The 15,375-nt window shown below is 39.5% G+C and overlaps 1 protein-coding gene across 5 annotated transcripts in view; it reads right to left on the reverse strand.

Moving 5' to 3' along the window:
• Ccdc141 (coiled-coil domain containing 141) overlaps positions 1–15,375 on the reverse strand; it is a 162,741-nt gene that overhangs the window by 18,409 nt on the left and 128,957 nt on the right. For all 5 annotated transcript variants that reach the window (XM_029536228.1, XM_029536226.1, XM_029536225.1 and 2 more), the window contains 5 exons: positions 14,689–14,868; positions 12,760–12,909; positions 4,319–4,459; positions 3,021–3,215; positions 1,097–1,280 (listed from right to left, as the gene is read on the reverse strand). In XM_029536228.1, the coding sequence (XP_029392088.1) occupies positions 1,097–1,280; positions 3,021–3,215; positions 4,319–4,459; positions 12,760–12,909; positions 14,689–14,868 (850 nt within the window). The remainder of the gene's footprint in view (positions 1–1,096; positions 1,281–3,020; positions 3,216–4,318; positions 4,460–12,759; positions 12,910–14,688; positions 14,869–15,375) is intronic.

Here is a 15,375-nt window from a genome sequence, read left to right on the forward strand (position 1 = left end):
TATTATATTGACACTGAACAGGCACTATGTGTAATACAGCATATTATGTTGACACTGAACAGGCACTGTGTGTAATACAGCGTATTATATTCTCCTCCTCACCAGCACAGCAAACAGACAAAGGAGTGTCTATGCTGCCATGTGTAAAATAGAGACAGACATGCGCAGTGCTAGTGGTGCCCTTCAGACTCTCTCTTGGAGCGTTTACTAATGACAAGAGAGAGACATCTGTTTCTTCTCATTAGCTTTCCAGATAATATTTTAGTGTTTGTGTATTACTACTATTTTCCTTTGGGAAAAAAAAATAGACAATTTATTCTTAAGGATTGCCTATTAGGCAGTACCGTGCATCTTGCATCTTTCTGGGAGTAAGGCTGCATACTGTAGACTGAATGCCTGTCTGGAGCTGGAGAAGCTCTGGGCAGCCAGAGGATGCTTTCTCAACCACTTTCTGATGTCTTGCTCTGGGATGCCTTTGCCTGGTCCCTGGGGATCTCCCTTCATCTCACAGGAGTCCCATCAGAGACTCCATGGCACTGCTCTCTTAGCATTATTGGCACCAAGGGACTTCTTTTACGAAGAAGCTTCTTCCACTTTCTCATCACAGAAGAGAAGAAAGCAGTCATGAGGCGACAGAGTTCTCCCGTGTGTTTACAAGTGAGAGGAAGACGAGGGAGAGTTCTCTAGCCATTTCTCCAATCCACAAATCAAATGTCATGGGAACAAGAGGACGGAAACCCTTAGGGAAAGCTTTGCACCAGCATCACGGAACCTTCTTAAGCTCACAGAATCACTTAGGGGACATTATACTCTGGGTCTATAGTGTGGTTCTGATTCTGAGACTAGAAAGGATGCACTATAGAGTGGCTGGGGAAGAAGGGCTGATACCAGATAGTTTAAAACCAGGCTTTGTTTCCTGCTGTGCGAAGAACAGTAGGGGAGTTATTCCCCACTGCTTACTCTTGCTGGATGTAGAACAGATCCAGAGACTTTTCTCAGCCTAGGTGGGGATAGTGAGGGCTTTGATCTGTTTCCTGTTGGATCCGATTCAGAATGGATTCGTTCAGTGGCAAATCACTATCACACAAGAGCTCACCATATAAGCGTTGAGCAAGGTCGATGACCTCCTGAATCCTTTCTTCTTGCTGAGGCACAGAGGGAGTAATAAACTTATTGAACTGCCTGTGGAGGATGTCCACAGCTTCCCTTGTTTGGCACTCCATGGAATACTTCCCAACTCTCACAACGGTGGCACTTGCATCTTCGTGCCAAAAGTTACACTATATTCAAATGGAAGAAAACAGAGTAAAGAGACGTACGTATCCTTCTCAAGCTCTTCACACTGACCAAGGGTGCTTCAGGTTTTGATTTTCTCAAACTTTATGTTCATATAGTCTTTAAACTTTCCAAGTCACACACATACACACACACATTCTCTCTCTCTCTCTCTTTCTCTCTCTCTCTCTCTCTCTCTCTCTCTCTCTCTCTATATATATATATATATATATATATATATATATATATATATATATATATATATATATATATATATATATATACATATTCGAGATAGGGTTTCTCTGGGTAGCCCTGGCTATCCTGGAACTCACTTTGTAGACCAGGCTGGCCTTGAACTCAGAAATCTGCCTGCCTCTGCCTTCCAAGTGCTGGGATTAAAGGCGTGCACCATACAATCATATATATTTTCACATGTACCAGGGCACATATTTTAAAAGTATAATTAAAGAATACACACAAGAAAAGTTAGAAGGCAAAAGTATAGAAATAGCTTTGATTCTCTTGCCTTCCTAGACTTGTCTAAAATATAGTTCTTAAGACACTGTTGTACACTTCTAAGAGCAAGCAGCAAAATCATTTGCTCACTAAAAAGAATAAAAACATTGGGTAGATAATACTCAAAATTTAGTATAATCAACAAACACTGCTAGTAATCTATAAGAACAAGTTTTCTAATGATATATTTTCTTTTAAGAATGAAATTTTGCTATGGGTCAAAGAATTATCACCAAAGAATAGAATTCTACCTTCATGAAATAAACCTAGTCATTATTTTGAAGCACAGTGGAGGTATGAAGCAATTTTTCTCTAAAAATAAGTAATTGTGACAGGAGGAATGTATGCCCCAGGCCAGAGGCATTTGTGCTAGGTAAAAAAAAATAGCAAAACAGGACTCTGTGAAAAGCTAGCATTAAGTAAGTGCCAAGAAGCTTCAATAAACCTGTACATCATGTTTCACAGAATAACCAGATCATTCATAATGTGAGGTTAAGTCCAAATACTCAACCGTATTAACTGTAAAGAATGACAGTTTGTATATCAGAATAATAGGCAACAAAGGACGCGCAAGAATCTTAGGTATTATTTCTCTGATATAAAATATGAGGCAATGACCTGACCTTGTCAAATGTTATATGTTTTAGGTCTACCACTTTCCCCTTCACAGAAACAAAGGTTACAACACCAATAACGAAGCACCTGAGATAGTCCAGTCCCAGGTTATTCTGAAACGCTTTCAAATGTTGTGAAATAAGTAGGCTGCTTGAGTGTTAAGACAGCTTTCTAGCAGTGGTTGTGTGGTATCAGTGGTTAAACCATTTGAATAGAGGTGATGGAGAAATGGAAACTCTTATGATCCTGGGAGAAGGAGTAAATTAACCAAAGCTTTCTCAAGAGCCACTGGGCAGTGCAGAAAAACAAAACCCTGTGCAGTTCATCGCCTTTGACCTGACAGTTCAACTTCTGGGAATTACCTTAAATCAAAAACAAAGAGGAGCATGACCAGGGCTGTCATGACGGCAGTAACTAATACTGCATTTATTTTTTTTTTTTAAAAAAAAGGAAGATTTTTTTTTTTTGAAATAGAGTCTTACTATAGAGGCTAAACTGTACTTGAGCTTGGAGCCTCTGCTTCCAACTACTGGGGCTATACCATGCTCAGGCCAATGCCTTTTCTGAAGTAGCATTATGTCAAGAATAGAATTCCAACAAGAAGAAAATACCTCTTCTATTACTTCCTGAAGATGTTCAGTCAGGTCCAAATTCATCTTGTAATCTGTCACAACTTTGTCAAAGTCATCCATGTGCTTTTTCAAATCCTCCATGGCTTCCGAAAGGATGTTAGCTTTATTACTTGGATAATTTAAGAATGAATCAGATGTCTTATTATTAACTTTTTCCATTTTCTTCCTTAGAGCCTGTGAGTGGGGGTAAAGGTTTTTAACAGGTAATTGTATATTATTTATGATGTTAGTGGTAAAACAGAATAACTTGAGAAAACATGTTGCCTCTACAATTCTGGTATCTTAACATTATAATCATTGTAAGTGCACTTTGGAAAGAATAGGTTCTCTCCTAGATATTCTATTCAATCAGTATTCATAAATAAAAACCTGCAAAAAAGCTAGATTGTATATATGTAATGTGTATATGTATATGTGTGTGTATATGTAGTCAACAGGAGCTATGGAATCTATGGTAGACACTCTGGGCATATGTGGGGACAAGGAAGGAAAGAGGGTGAAGGGCACAAGAGGGACATGTGTGCACATGCATGAACAGGTGATAATAAGCACGGAAACACACAAACCTGTGTGTTTGGCAGAAAGCATTCCAATGCTAACTCAATACACACATCTCAACATGCATCACTGGTGCTAGGGTACAGTGATGGGGCCAGAAGCTCTGAAGTATTGCTGCAGCCAACAGGGCAACCATACATGCTGGTGACCGTCAAATGCAAGAGCCTAGAATGTTTTTAGAATAAACTGTGAGCGTTTGTAGACATAGTTCTCACTTGGTTTAACTAATATGCAACATTGACCCCCAGAGCACACCCATTTCTTTTGTTTTCAGGTGTCAGCAAGAAATGTGAACAGTGAATGAGCTAGAAAGCTCTCCGAATAGCAGCGCGCTTGATTGCAGATGATAAACGTTGTTCTCTGGGTAGAACGCTGTCATGTATTACTCTATGAACTCTTTGCCGTCTGTCTGTTTAAAATCACCATCACACGACTGGATACCAAGCACATAACTAAACCCTTCCTAGGAAAGCTAATTCTGAATTATAGAGAATTAAGTTGTTGTTTATAAAGGGAAAATGAGATAAATCATCATTTCCTATAAGAAGTCAAAGTATTATAAAAGTAGAAAGCTACCCTTCTCATGTCAATTCTGTAAAATATAGTTATGCCTGGACTGCAGTTATTTTGCATAAATTGTAGTAATTACACAAACATATGCACATGCACATGCACATGCACACGTGCGCACGTGCGCACACTTACCACTTCCTCATTACCTGAGTTTTTTCAGCGTATGCGTCCACTTGTTGGATTTGATACTGAAGAGTCTTTAAGTTTCGAGATTTCTCATTTTTCTTGGAGTAATTAAACTTCAGATTGTTGAATTTCTTTTTTATATCTTTGAATGACTCTTTGAGCTACAGTTTAATACAAAATAAAATTATAATCCCCTTAAAATTGGAAAGTCAATATTCATTTGTGTGAATCAAAATAGCTAAACATTTTCAGATTCATAATCTTAAAAATGTGTTCAGAATAATTTCAGTCAAAACCAAATCTTTATATGGACATTCATCCTTCAATGAGAGTAATTTCTGATGTATGATTTTTAATTGAGTACAGTTACAAAGTATCCCATTGGTTGCTAAACAAGAAAGTATCTAACATCTTGAACATAAACTCTTGCTAATTCAAATTTTCTTATTTGAATTTCTTTGGTATAATTTTGACACCTGTTTTATTTTCTACATGCTAGTATTGTTCCAGATATTTCCATATCATAGTACTCTGTCAGAGTCATTATGCATAAAAAATTATTAAGGCTCCAAGGAGCTGTTCATGACGAAGAGGTCAATGAGGGGTTGGCTCTTAGAATATTTAGTACAGTGTGTGAGATTTAGTGAGAAAGGAATTTTATTTGCTCAGCTGAAGTTCTTATCATGAGCAAAATTTAGATAGCTTTACTTCTTAGATGTAGACCATTAACTCTGAAACTACAAACAAACAAATTAAAAACCCAAAGGAAGAGTCATCGCCACTGAAGGCCATGCTGGCTTCATGTAGACAGGGCACAGTATGGCAGTCTTGCAAACAGTTCATCTTTACCCATGCACCAAGATGCTAAGCAACCTGGTACTTTTAAACATTTTGCTTTCTGTTGCTTCTACATATTCATGAAGGGTAAGTACCCTCCTAGACAGCTCTCACTTTATATTATCAGCAAAAAGAAGCACAAAGAAAACATAAACCTAAGATTATATGGGAGTTTTTACAACAAGAAGGAATCACGTCACGGCTGATAAATCTGAATGATGGAAAGAAAAGTTAGAAATGCATTAAAATTCTTTTCAATGACAGCAAACAAATTACCCGAGAGTGTATAAAAGCCATGCACACGTTACACCTTAGGTCCATAATATAGAAAAATACATCTGCCACAGAAAATGTATGCTTTCTCAGAAGGCTCACTCCAAACTTTCCATAGTGTGAAAATAAAACACTGATTTTTCCTTAACTGTTCTCAGAACAAACCACATGCAAGGCTCTGGCAGTCCTGTCTATATAGAATTATACTTATATAGCTTTTGCATAGGATATCCATATACTCAATCAGTATTGATTTTTTTTTACATAGAAAATGACATTGCTAAATATTAGTTTACACTATGGGCAGAACCAAGAACGGAGACGTTATAAACCATTTTAACAGATAAGTCAACAATGTCCAGAAAGACTGGAAAAGGCTGTAACTTCAGATTTTGAAAACAACTTCTATATCAGAAGACCAGGAAATATTTAAAATGTCCTATTAAGTTGGTATACTTATGAAATGGCTATTAAATACATATCTACATTCTGTGACACTTGATATTTTAATGTACATGTGTTAATTCTAGCACAAAGGGACAAATGTGGTACCATTTATAATACTGAAATACAAAGAAACTATCCTGAGTTATTAATAGAAAACTGAGGTGTGATCTTTTTATATCCCTTATTTTTAATCTACAACTATAAATTAATAAATAGCATATCTGAGGCAGCCAGAGATTGTTATTTAAAAGCTCCTCCAGTGGCAAGTTACTATTTAACTGTATAGGTATTTTGTTTGAGATGATTACAAACTTGTGCTGATGGAGAATAACTCATTGCACTCTGCATTGTATGTACTACATATCTCTGAGAAGCTCACATAAAGTGGCTAAGATCACCAAAGTAATGTTACAATACTTAACCATAATTAACAACCTAATTATCTAGGGTGTGAGAGTGATTGCCTAGAGTCCCAGTACTTTGAATGTTGCAGAAGGAGGATAACAAATTCAAGGACAATCTAGATTACATAGTGAAAGCTTGTCTCAAAAAAAAGAAGAGGAGGGGGAGGAGAAGGAGGAGGAGGAGAACAAGGCAAGGTTTGGGAATGGCTCAGTGGAATAAGCTTGATGCACAAAAGTGTGAGAGCCAGAGTTCAGATCCCCCAGAACTATGTAAAGCCAAGCATGGTGCCATGTGTCTGTAATCCTGCGATTACAGTCTCTGGGAAGTAGAGGCAGAATTCCGAGAAGCTCAAAAGAGACTGTTGCAAACAAGGTAGAAGAGTGGGCTGGCATCCAAGGTTGTCCTCTGACTCTCAAACACACACTGTAGTATGCCAGCACACACACAAACACACACTCACATATACATCACACACATGCACACAAAATAAAACCAAATATGATAAAGTAATAAATGAAATAACCATTACAAAAGGAATTAAGGTGTTCAGACACTGGCAATTATACACTGAATAACAGCTTTCTACCTTACTGTATTTACTGAATCATGTTATTGCTATTGATCAGTCTAGAGGAAGAAAGAGAAGCTCTACCATCAACTTGATAGCCAAAGGGCTTTATTCGCTTTTTCAACCAGGAAGGCTTAACATCTACTTGAATGCTGCATGAACATTGTGGGGAGACAGATCCCTAACACTTTCATTCTAAGCCATGTGCTTCTAGTTTACTCTGGATTAAGAAACGTCAGACTTACGAACTGGTAAGAACAACTTCATTTCTGCATGCCCAGCATGTATGCATGTCCACAGAGGTGATTTAGAAGGCCAAAGAATGTCCGTAGTGCTACGGGTATGTGAAACAGGAGAGTTTCATTCTGACACATGAGCTTGGGCCACAGAGTTGCTGGCACTATTCTTGTTTAGTCACATTGGAAAGCCAGACTAAATCTAATCTCTCGTACATTTCTTAATGCAAATTCAAGACCACTATACATACAAGTCGAAGGGAGTGTGAATGAAGAACCTCTAGCATCGACGAATCCAGCCATACCACATTTCTCTTACCCGCACATTCCAATCTGAACACTTAATGTAATCCCCACATAAGTTGGCATCCCAGCTTTAAAGGAACTGAGTGCTCTGGCTACTGCTCTGGGGTATCATTGTCCACACAGCTGCTTCTAACTTTAGCAAGCTTGTCAACAATAGGGCTTGGTGGAGACGGGTAAGACAACTGCCCTGCTTGTACATATGAGCAATCACACACACCAGCGGCGTGGGAAAGGGAATAGTTTATACACTAGAAACCTATAAAGTGCTATAATTAGCATTAGTAAAATTTATGTATTATGGATGTTAGAATATTTTTTTAGTGAGTGATTTGATTCTTTCCTCTTTGTAATGCTCAGCTCCTCCATGTTTGTACAGAGTAAGTAGCCCAAACTTACATGCCATAATTAGAAAAAATTTCTAGAGTCTTAAAACTGTTCACTCTCTCTCTCTCTTTTTGAAACGTATCCTCTCATAATTCCCCCCAGTGAGTGATACGTCTCTTCTCAGGGCTAGAAATGAGAAAACTTCTATGGAAACAGAAGAGTAAGTGGCTCCTGACAGATTAGGCTGCCTCGCTATTCTTAGCCTTGACTAAGCTGGCCGTGGCAGCTTTCACAAGAATGTCTTGTGTGAGTCTGGTGCTGGCAAGGCCAACTGGTGTGAGGGACATGGGCTATTTAAAACCAAGGCAATGGGTTTGCAAAGAAAACCTTGCATTAGAACTATGGCATACTGGCTGAACCCCCAAATTCAAAATGAGCAGTCAGTTTTTGTTTCTCTAGTACCCACTTACTTCGCAAGCTCTATTTCTTATCCCCTGTTTGCCCATTCCTGATGACAAAGATTTTGGAGGCTCATTTTCCATAATGAGAGGCTGTAATGTACCACCACCCAGAGATGCTTGAATTTGAAATGAAGACATCCAAAGGCTCAAAATCTAATCCAGATGAGCCACTGCAAATATTGGAGAGCAGTGGGTCTCAATGTTGGACAGATTTCTGGAGAAGTCTCTTTGGTCTTCTTCTACTTGGTAACCAGAGAACATCTTCCTCAGCTCCAAGGCGCATAGCAACAGGAAGTGAGACAAGTCTTAAAGCAAAGACCTGTTCCAAATTACAGGCAGCAGCCAGTCTCAGCAATAAACATTGTTTTGAATCTCCACCATCTTCATAATGAATTTAGTATCTCTTATTTGTTCTACTTGGGGAAATGGTAACTATCATTTTAGACGTGAGCTGTCCATACCCTCCAGAAGATCCTATACGGTATTTTACAGACATCAAACATTATGATTTAAATTGTTAAGCCTTTGGGATGAACATTTTTCTGAACAAATTGTAATTTTTCCTGTCCACTTATATATGCCATCCAAATCCTGCTGGGTCAGAGCCTCCTGAGCAGATGGCTTGGGTGCTGAAGTACCATGTGGGTTTTAAGGTTTTCAAGACTCTTCTGTGTTTTGCAGACATTTGTAGAGTTACAGCAGGGCTCTCGGTAGCCACATGAAATATATTTGTTGGATAAAGACAATTTACTATTTCTTTTTTAAGACAAGTTTAGGTTACAAATCGGAACAATGAATATTGTCTGTATTTTTCTCAGAGATGCCCATCTGGTGTTCTGTTCCCTATGTAAATTTTTCCTGTGCCCTTTCCTGCAGTGGATGGTACCCATGCTCATTTTGTCAGGGGCAAAGTGCCAAACAGTATAGTGTGATTTTCATTCTATCACCTATGCATGTTATATAAAAGTATCACTCCTCAATTATAATCTATTGCTTCTGATCCAGTTTCTGTGTCTGGCTCTCAGATGACTAATCCATTCAAATTTACAACAGAGTTTGGGGGATTCATGCCTGGCATATAGAATATATATCTTAACTCCTTTCCTTCTTACTCTCTGATAGGGGAGATGTTGCTGTCCAAGAGGAGATTTTCCAGGGTAAGGTAATGTAATAGTCTGGAAGCTTCTGTGTGGAAAACTTATTTTGAGAAAACAGACAGCGGCCTGATTCTGTCATCCTATTCCTCCCAGCAAAGTAATTGTTTGTGACACAAAATAACAGCCTTTAAGTTATAAATCCCCATTAACATCATATAAATATAAGGGTAATTTTTTTTTTTGGTCAGCTTGTAAGAAAGAAACATGTTTCCTATCAGCATACTAACTTTTCAAAGGTAGATTATAAAACAAATGAGGTTCCTTTGTAATATAATATGGTCATGGAAATTTCTAGGATGTTTTGTGTGTTAATGATATATTCACAGGGCCAAACAAGAAAATCCAAAGTGCTATTGAGCTGTTATGCATACAAATGTATCCTTGCATGAAATGGGTAGGGGGGAAAATGCCATAAAATTTGGCAGTTTGACAGTTGTGTTTCTCACGGGTAAACATGAAGAAAACGAGTTTTTCAAAAACTTCCTATGCATAAAATTATGCAAAGATAATGGAACACAAAAGGCATTGTTACGCGTCTTTAAAGGAAATTGCATCTTATTTTTCAAATGGCATTTGGAGAGACTTCCATTTGTTCACCTTGAGGTGCAAAGTCCTTCTGTAAGGACTCCAGTGAAGAGTTCACTCAAAGTTAGCTTCAGCAAGTCAAAAGAAAATGTTTTCAGGAAACAATCACATCAATTGTGACAGATCATTCATGCATATTATAAGAGATGAATTAGAAAGCAGGAGTGGAAAGGGTTGACCAGGATTGAGAGAATAGTTCATTCTGATAAGCAAACACCAAGTATGTTCATGTCTGGTGGGTGAATCTTGGCTCAAAGTTGACTCCCCCCAAAAACCCCCAAAAACTACAGACAGAAGCTCTGCAGCCTTCTAGTGCATTGTTAAAATGAATCCCTCACACACACACACCTTCATGGTCTCAGATGAAAATGAAGACATAAAGCCGGATATTCTCCAAAGTCTATCACAACTCAGTATCTGGGAACTTTCGTGAGCTACTTTGATCACATTGAGAATAAAACAGAGGTTTGTGATCAACTTGAAAAATAAAATGTTAAGTATGGTCTGGTTCCTTAGCAAAATATTATTCATTTGTTTGTATCAGAAAACTATTTAACACACTACATTTCAATTTTTGTTATTTGTTTTGGGATGGGGTTTTATGTAGCCCATACTGACCTTGAACTTGTTCTGTTACCAAGACTAGCCTTGAACTCCTGCCTTCCCTGTCGTTGCCTCCCAAGAGCCAGGAAAACAGGCATGGGCTACCTTACCTGGCTTCATTTCATTTTATAATGCTCTAGATACCCATGCCTAAACAACACATATAGATGCCAAATGTTGTCACCATGGATATATCAACTGAGTCTCCTCACAGCTGTGGTACAAAGTAGTATAAGACATAACTTCATTTTATTTTACTAAAGGTCATCAACAGTATTCTTCCTGATTATTGTGTCACTAGTTGGGTGTTTGTGAAATCCAACATGTGAATGCCACACTTTGACATGCCTGCCATGTCTCCACAAGAACAAATAGTAAAAAAGACCCAAGGTTTTCAAAGGTCCTTCAAGCCTAAAGATTTAATTGGATTAGGAATAGAAGCGATGAAGAATGATACTTCTCCTAGTAATTATGAATGTGTTAACTGATACCTGATTCCTAAACCAAACCCACATGTATCTGCTTGCTCATTCCTGAAGGGGGACAGACAATCCTGGGGCATCCCTACTATGACTGGAAGGGTCATCTATCTTCTGGGCTGGCTCTGGGCACAAGTTCATCATGAGGCTGTCCCTGTAAATAGAAGTTCTAGAAGGCCTTAGGCAGGGGGACCAAGTTTCCTAAATGCCACAGCTCTTCAGGGACACTGAAACCCAGAGAGGAAGGGCTGGGAACACGGACAGCCTACTTCACCAATGCTCTCTCTGTACTTGCAGAGCTGCGCCATCTCTGTAGGGAGAGATGTTTGGGCAAAGCAACGGAAAAAGAGAAGGAAGAGGATGAAAGGGAGGGAAAGAACTAAGAAAATTTAGAAAAAGATCTTTTTTTTGAAAATGGCCATGAATCTTTCATAGCCCCGGGAGAACCAAGACGCTCTGGATGATTCTCGAATCAAAAGTAAACAGAGCTCACAGAAGTGTAAACTGTAGCACGGGGAAGCAGAAGAGGCTATTCCCCTGTGTAGAGGGCAGAGTACACTATGGGTTCACCAGAATGCAGACCAGATGAAGAGTGGAGAGCATGCAGTGTCGGAGCACACAGCTGTAGTAAAAGCCATGTCAGCATCTTCTCCCCGGCCCCTCCTGTTGATCCTAGCAGCTTCTCCTGTCCTCCCACTCTCTTTCCAGCATGCTCTCTCTTGCACCTGCCTGTGACCTGCAGAAAGGGTGGGGACCTCCAGAGGAGACCATCACTAAAGCTCCATTACCAATTCTTTAACCCGTGAGCTAATGATTTTCCGTACCTGGTGGACGTAGATTATGCAGGTGGGGCATAAACTAAGAATTCAAGAAAGTTGTTAGTTAGCTGCCTTTCCCCTCACCCCTTTCCCAGTGGACTCAGAAAGATAGAGACAGATATGGAATTGTCATTTTCCTTGTGTCTTCCCTAGAACAAGTGGGTGATGGGTGGAAGACCGCTATGCTCAGCACTAGACAGCCAGCACAATCCATGAATGCAAATCTTAACCGAGGGGCAGGAAGTGAAGGGCAAGGGTAGAATATGTGTCATGGCTGGGAACCCTTGATGGAGGCATAGGGAAATTGGGTCTGTGTGGATGAAAGAGCAAGGGGGAACCCCTTACCCTTTCCTTTCCCCTGAAACTTCTTTTGCCAGAAAAGGAATCTGTTCACATCAACAGAAACTGAGTTACTTGACTTTGGAAAATGTTCTGCGGTCCTCCCAAGCAAAGAGCCTTCCCCCTGAGTCAGTGCAACTTAAATAGAAAGTCAGCAGGCTACAGCAACCTGCCACAGTGAGCCATGCCACCCTGAAAAAGCACACACACACACACACACACACACACACACACACACACACACACACACACACAGAGTGATGAAAGAAAAGCAATAACCAAGATCCCAGACCCTCAATCTTGTGTTCAAGGTTTTTCTATGCATTAATACTGTCCTAATGTCAATAGTTTTGGGAGCTTAAAGTTTACTCAAACTTTGGGTACGCCAAACTCAATCTTTGGGTATCCTGTGAATGAAAGGGTATGGGTCAGAAAACCATGTCCTGATATTCATTTCATTCTCTCTCTCTCTCTCTCTCTCTCTCTCTCTGTGTGTGTGTGTGTGTGTGAGAGAGAGAGAGAGAGAGAGAGAGAGAGAGAGAGAGAGAGAGAGAGAGAGAGAGAGAGAGAGAGAGACTGAGACACATACTTCGGGCTCAGGGTGCCCTTTCTCAAACCCCTACCTCATTAATCTCATCGCGTGTGGTGCAGTACTCCAAGCTGCAGGACAGGGCCCGCTCATGTTCTTTGGCTTGGGCACTCCAATTCCTGCTATCCAGTTCAAGGGCCTCCAGCTGCTGCTGCAGGTTCTTCGCAGAAATATTAGAGCAATTCTGAGAAAATGAAGGATGTGGAAATAACAAAAAGGAACCCGTGAGATGGCCACCCAATATACCATTTGTCTGTATTGTAATGCTCACAAATGGCTTCAAAAGAAATATAGGGTCCTAATTTATCTTACCCTAAACATAGTTGAATCTAATGATGTTAGAAAGAAGCCAGACACTCAACATTATGGAATAGACATTTCTATTCTTGACTCTCATCATCATGCCTAACTCCTCAGAGACGCCACTCATGAGAAGGTCTAATTTTTACTTCAAAAAGCATAAAATATGCATTAGAAACATTCTGCCTCAGCTCTGTAATTTTCTCGTCAACTTGAGTTTAACCTCAGGTTCATTATGCAAGTGCTCCAATCTCAGGAGGGATGCTGGAACCAAGGCCAAATGAGGACTGGAGCACAATTTGTGTTATTTATGCAAAGCGACACATTCCACTTTCTTCTTAGTTTTAAAAATAAATTTACAAATATAATAAAAAAAAACCTTTAGAAAATGTTTTCACTGGCAAAAATGAATTCTTTTAACAGTAACAAATCCATATACTCTGCCTTTTAATTTAAGGAATAGATGCTGTGCTCTCTATATCACACAGCACCTGATAGGGGTCTTAAAGAAACCTTAAAGTGAAATTGGACCTGTGGTTTTTATTCATAGTGAAAGAAACAGAACCTTTCCCCACCCTTAAAGTCTGAGTTTGGGGAATTTGTAAAGCATCAAAGTCCAATGCATTAGTTATGAATTAGTTATGAGCTTTTGACTAGGAAATGTTTTCTGGTCTCTTAGGCTCCTTCATTAACATCTGACCAGTGGAATAAAGCAAATGCAAAAACTGGGGCCAGAGCCCAGGCCAGAAGCAGAGGGCCTAGGCCTGCCCACTCTGGGCTTTTATAGGTGAGTGGCCAGCGTCTCTGGACTTCAGCCTCTTCATCTGTAAAGCGGGGCTGCTCATCTGGCAAGACTCTAGGACCAAGCAGTCTTCCAGACCTGTAGAACCTGTGTGAAGCACCACTGTCCAACAGAAAAGTATTATGAGCCATGAAGTAATTGAACAACTTCTAACAGTCTCACTGAAAGTCAAAGAAGAAATAAACAAAATTAACCTCCATAGCATAATTTAGTTAACCACGTATGTCCAAATATTATCATTTTATGACACTTATCCAGTATAGAAGTATTAACATCTTTTCTTATCTCACACCTTTGAAATCTATTATGGGTATCATTTGAATTTTTCTCACTTGTGGTTAAATTTCTATCAGAAAGACTTGATCTAGATTTAAATTTCTCAAACTTACAGCTTCTAAGGTGGAATCACATGCCCAAGGATTTTCTGAATGAACTGAGAGATCTCCAAAGATGATATTTACAATTAACTTAGTTCAAATTAAGTAAAAGTTTAGGTTCTTAGTTGCTTTAGACACATTTCAAATACAGAAACCCAATGTCCATCTGAGATCATGGCTCTATTTTTAATTAACATGAGAATAATGTGCATTAAATAGGATTTTTATGCTCAGATTTTTCTCCTTAGACTTATTTGTTTGTTAATTGGTGGTGGGAATTAGAACTAATACCATATTAGGGCTCAGGGTGGCTTAATAATGAGCCACTTGGTTAATATGTATGAGGTTCCTTGTTCAATCCCCAACACCACATACAAAAGCAACCGTTCATATTTAACATATACTCAGCAATCTGCCTGTTTCTTTCCTAGTACCAGTGAGAGAGAGAGAGAGAGTAGCAATGGTGAGGCTCCAAGATATTTACAGGTTGTTGCACAGATGAAATGATGTCCACTCCTAAGGACACGGCCAGCCGATGGAGATGGTCTACATGTGCCCGCCTTTCTTGAGAACGGCCCAGTTGCATCTGGACCTCCTCAGAATTTCCCAGTTCCATGGGCTGTTCTAGAAGCTCCAGTTCTCTTGGTTTGATGAGATGAGTCAGCTGCAATTCAGAACATTAGCACTTAACCTGATTTTTCCAAAGCCCGTTTTCCACAATGCTTTTACTAGCTTGTGGAAATGCTCCTTAGCCTATCCATGATACACTATGATCATCTATGATGATACACTGCAGTACTGTGACTCCATTGGGAATGCATGGATCAGGTCATGTTTTCAGTTCTATGAAAGAACGAAATGCATTCTGGGCCCACGATCCCAAAATTAGCAAGCTCTTGGTCTGTGATTTAAGTAAACTCCAAAAAATATTTTTAAAATGATTTTCCCTTTGGACGTGTGCGAGTGTTTTTGCTTGCATACATGTCTGTGTACCAAATGCACACAGTTACTCAGAGGCCGGAAGAGGGTGTTAGGAGTCTCTGAGCTGGCAGTATAGATGGTTGTGAGCTGCCATGGGACCTCATAAAACTGCAAAGCTTTTGTAAGGCAAAAGACACTGTCAACAAGACAAAAAGGCCACCAACAGATTGGGAAAGGATTTTTACCAATC

The sequence above is a fragment of the Mus pahari genome, chromosome 3, assembly GCF_900095145.1.
Source record: "Mus pahari chromosome 3, PAHARI_EIJ_v1.1, whole genome shotgun sequence".
NCBI lineage: Eukaryota > Metazoa > Chordata > Mammalia > Rodentia > Muridae > Mus > Mus pahari.